The following is a 3,096-nucleotide window of genomic DNA, read 5'->3' on the forward strand; positions in this document are numbered from 1 at the left end:
AAATTATTAAGTTAAATGAATTGCGCATAAATATTAATCAATATACCGATCATAGCATTTGCAATCTTCTATGAAAATGAAGGACGATTTATATACCTTCTTAATGAAACAGTCTCACTGTATATAAACCTAAAGTGGATAAAACCTTGATTGACAGTCATTTTTGTTCGCCTAGAATTAGATTTCATACAGCATTATCGCACTAAAGTAATAGCTATTAGAAATACGATGTATGCTTAAAGGGCATGCAATTATTTAATAGGCCATACACCAACTGATTCAAAGGGCAACAGTCGCTATGCTAAGATAGGCTAAAACTACTTCAAAACCGTAAATTTCACTTATGCCTTTAGATAATTTTAGAAACATAATTGGGATTTAGTAAAAATTTAATCAGAAACCAATTTTAAAGGCAGTTAATTCCCTATTCCATTCGCGGGCACGATATCATGCGATAAAAATCTTTTCAATCTTAAAATGCCGCTTTTCCATTGGCATAGGATAAAGATAGAAAATGATCCAGTCTTTATATCTGAACGAGACCGGATGCGAAATCGGTCATTTTGCAAACTGCCCTATAATATAGTTATATTTCTACTCTATCTCGTTAGTGTACGTCCATATAATCTACTACTATACAGTTATACGTATACTTGCACAAACTTGCACAAATCTCACGACGTGACATAAAAGCTATTTTATAAATATTTAGCGCGATCTAACTTTTCAAATTCGGACGAAAAAAATAGCATAGCTGTATATATATTGCTTCGGTTGTCAAATGAGTCGTACTCGGCGTCGTTCCATCAGCTCAAAATCGATGAAATTATTGAGACTGAAAACAAAATAAAATTGCTATATTTCAGGACAGCAAAATGTGGCTATCCTAGCGGCAAGTCTAAGATGCAGAATTCTTTTATCGTTTATCGAACGCTGTATTCTATTCCATGCCTATCAAAACGGACATTGTTTAAGCCGAATGTTTTCGTAAAAGGGTAAAAGTTCTATCATCGATACCAAATATAGTCCAATATAGCGAAAAAGTACGCACTGATACGTTTTTGATGCATTAAGATCACCAAAGGGACGGTTATAGGATTAATTATGTCTATTTTATATTTAGTTTCTAAGCGATTAGAAAAAAAAGAATTTTGCTACGCTCTGTGAGTCATTTTGTAAAAAAGTCTTCATTTTGTGCTATAGGTATGTATGTCAGATTAAATTAGTAAAATAGAAAAACGGATAAAGAAATTCATAGATGGACGATAATATACTGAAGAAAAGTTGGGATAAAAATGGAGCGTGTTTGGAACTGACTTGAATGAACAAGACAGCGTCAAAATAATTATTGCACCATCTAAATTCAGGCGGTAACTCCTATCTGCCTTTGATTAAATCTAGCAGACCAAGACATGGATGAGATTGAGAGGATAGTAAGCTGTAAATTGTGGAAAATTTTATCTTGGATATTTTAATCAAATTATTTACCTCCTGGATAATACAAGCTTTGCGGAATATTGTCTGTTCGCCCAGTTGCCATCGAGTTTGAAGACAAGCCATGCATGCAAGAGTGTAGAGATGGTTGAGAAGCCAACTGCTGTTGTGCTATGTAAGATGATGTTGGTAATGAAGGTGGAGGCTGAATAGATCGAAATGTTCCATCATGATTTAATTTGTTCATGGCAGATGGATAATAAGGCGAAGCTGAAGGCAAGGACGGCTGCATTTGCTGGGAGAGCGTTCGATTCCAGTTGTAGTTATGTAGTAATCGATTACTTTTTACTGAATGATCATCATGAGGATAAGGATAGTGCCCATTTTGATAAAGATTATGAGATGATGATGGTTGATACATCTTGAGGAATACTGGCACTTAAGTTCTATATCCAGCAGCTAGTGCAAATTAAATTTTAAGAAATCAAGTTGGTTGATCGTTATAACGGTATCAATTAAGTAATATAATTTCGCTATAGCCACTTGTAAGACGGATAGCCTTCAATTTGAAAGAGGATTGACTTTAAAATTACAGCATTTCCAAGAAATATGAATACGGAAATAAGTAGCTGGTAAAGCCAATTTTTCAGCAAGATTTTAAAATTCTAAAGAGATGAGAGTTCAATATAAAAATAGATCAATTCTGTATTCTTTAGCCGAAGTAAACTGCGGTCATCACCACTCAAATTTGTTCATGTACAGAAACTACTGTACAACCAACTTGGAAATTGTTCAATTTTGCGCAAGTAGTCAATTTGGTTAGTTAACTATTATCAATGTTCAGCTCTAATTTATCTAAATAGTCAATGTATCGACAAATCAGTTATTTACTGGGGTAGTTAAATTTATAATATTATACATGGTTAATATATCTTTAGCAATAGTGATTACTGATATCTACAAGTTATGCGGCTGTAATAATGAAGAACTAAGCGCTAGAAACAAGTAACTGCTAAGTAGTTAACTTTAAACTAAAGTACTCAATAACAGGACAAATCTATTTAACCTATTTTCTCCTCTTTCTTTGTTACTCTACTTAAATTATGGAAGAATAATTGCACAGTAGCTAGCTATCGAGCAGTTATACTCCATTGTTCAACAACTGTCAATCATATAACTTAATGTTAACAGAAATTCAAGTTTGATTACCGTGTGCAAACATATACAGCAATGCAGTGTAGGTATGGATTGAGAAAATAGAATGTAAATTACATGGATTACGCACAATTTTAGGTGCATGGTACATAATGATAATAGAGATTAATAAATATTGTAATGATGATTTTGTATCGATTTGAAGGCAGCTACTGCATGCAGTATGAACGGTTAGTCGATCAAATTAGAGATAAAAGAACCTACATCATAAATTTTGCAGCCTCCGCAGCCGCTAACTTTATTTGATGTGAAAAACGTCATACCGCGCTTGATCTGGAGCCAGAATGATTGCATAGCTTTAATTGTCGGTGTTACAGTGTACTATGCAAATGAGTTGCCGAAATATCAAATACTTTTCTACATATTTTCTGTTTAAATTTTAAGCATCAGAGTATACTATCAGACGCTATTACCCGAATATAACAAGAAAAATGAAACACATTCATT

General features: G+C 33.5%; 1 protein-coding gene across 1 annotated transcript; it reads right to left on the reverse strand.

The window, feature by feature from the left end:
- Nucleotides 1–279: 279 nt before the first annotated feature.
- On the reverse strand, nucleotides 280–1,855 carry TRIADDRAFT_60751 (uncharacterized protein; the record flags this gene model as incomplete). The annotated part of the gene is made up of 2 exons (XM_002116740.1): nucleotides 280–347; nucleotides 1,489–1,855. 2 exons carry the CDS (start codon nucleotides 1,853–1,855, stop codon nucleotides 280–282), a joined length of 435 nt encoding a protein of 144 aa, XP_002116776.1.
- Between the last annotated feature and the right edge of the window lie 1,241 nt (nucleotides 1,856–3,096).

The sequence above is a fragment of the Trichoplax adhaerens genome, genomic scaffold, assembly GCF_000150275.1.
Source record: "Trichoplax adhaerens TRIADscaffold_17 genomic scaffold, whole genome shotgun sequence".
NCBI lineage: Eukaryota > Metazoa > Placozoa > Uniplacotomia > Trichoplacea > Trichoplacidae > Trichoplax > Trichoplax adhaerens.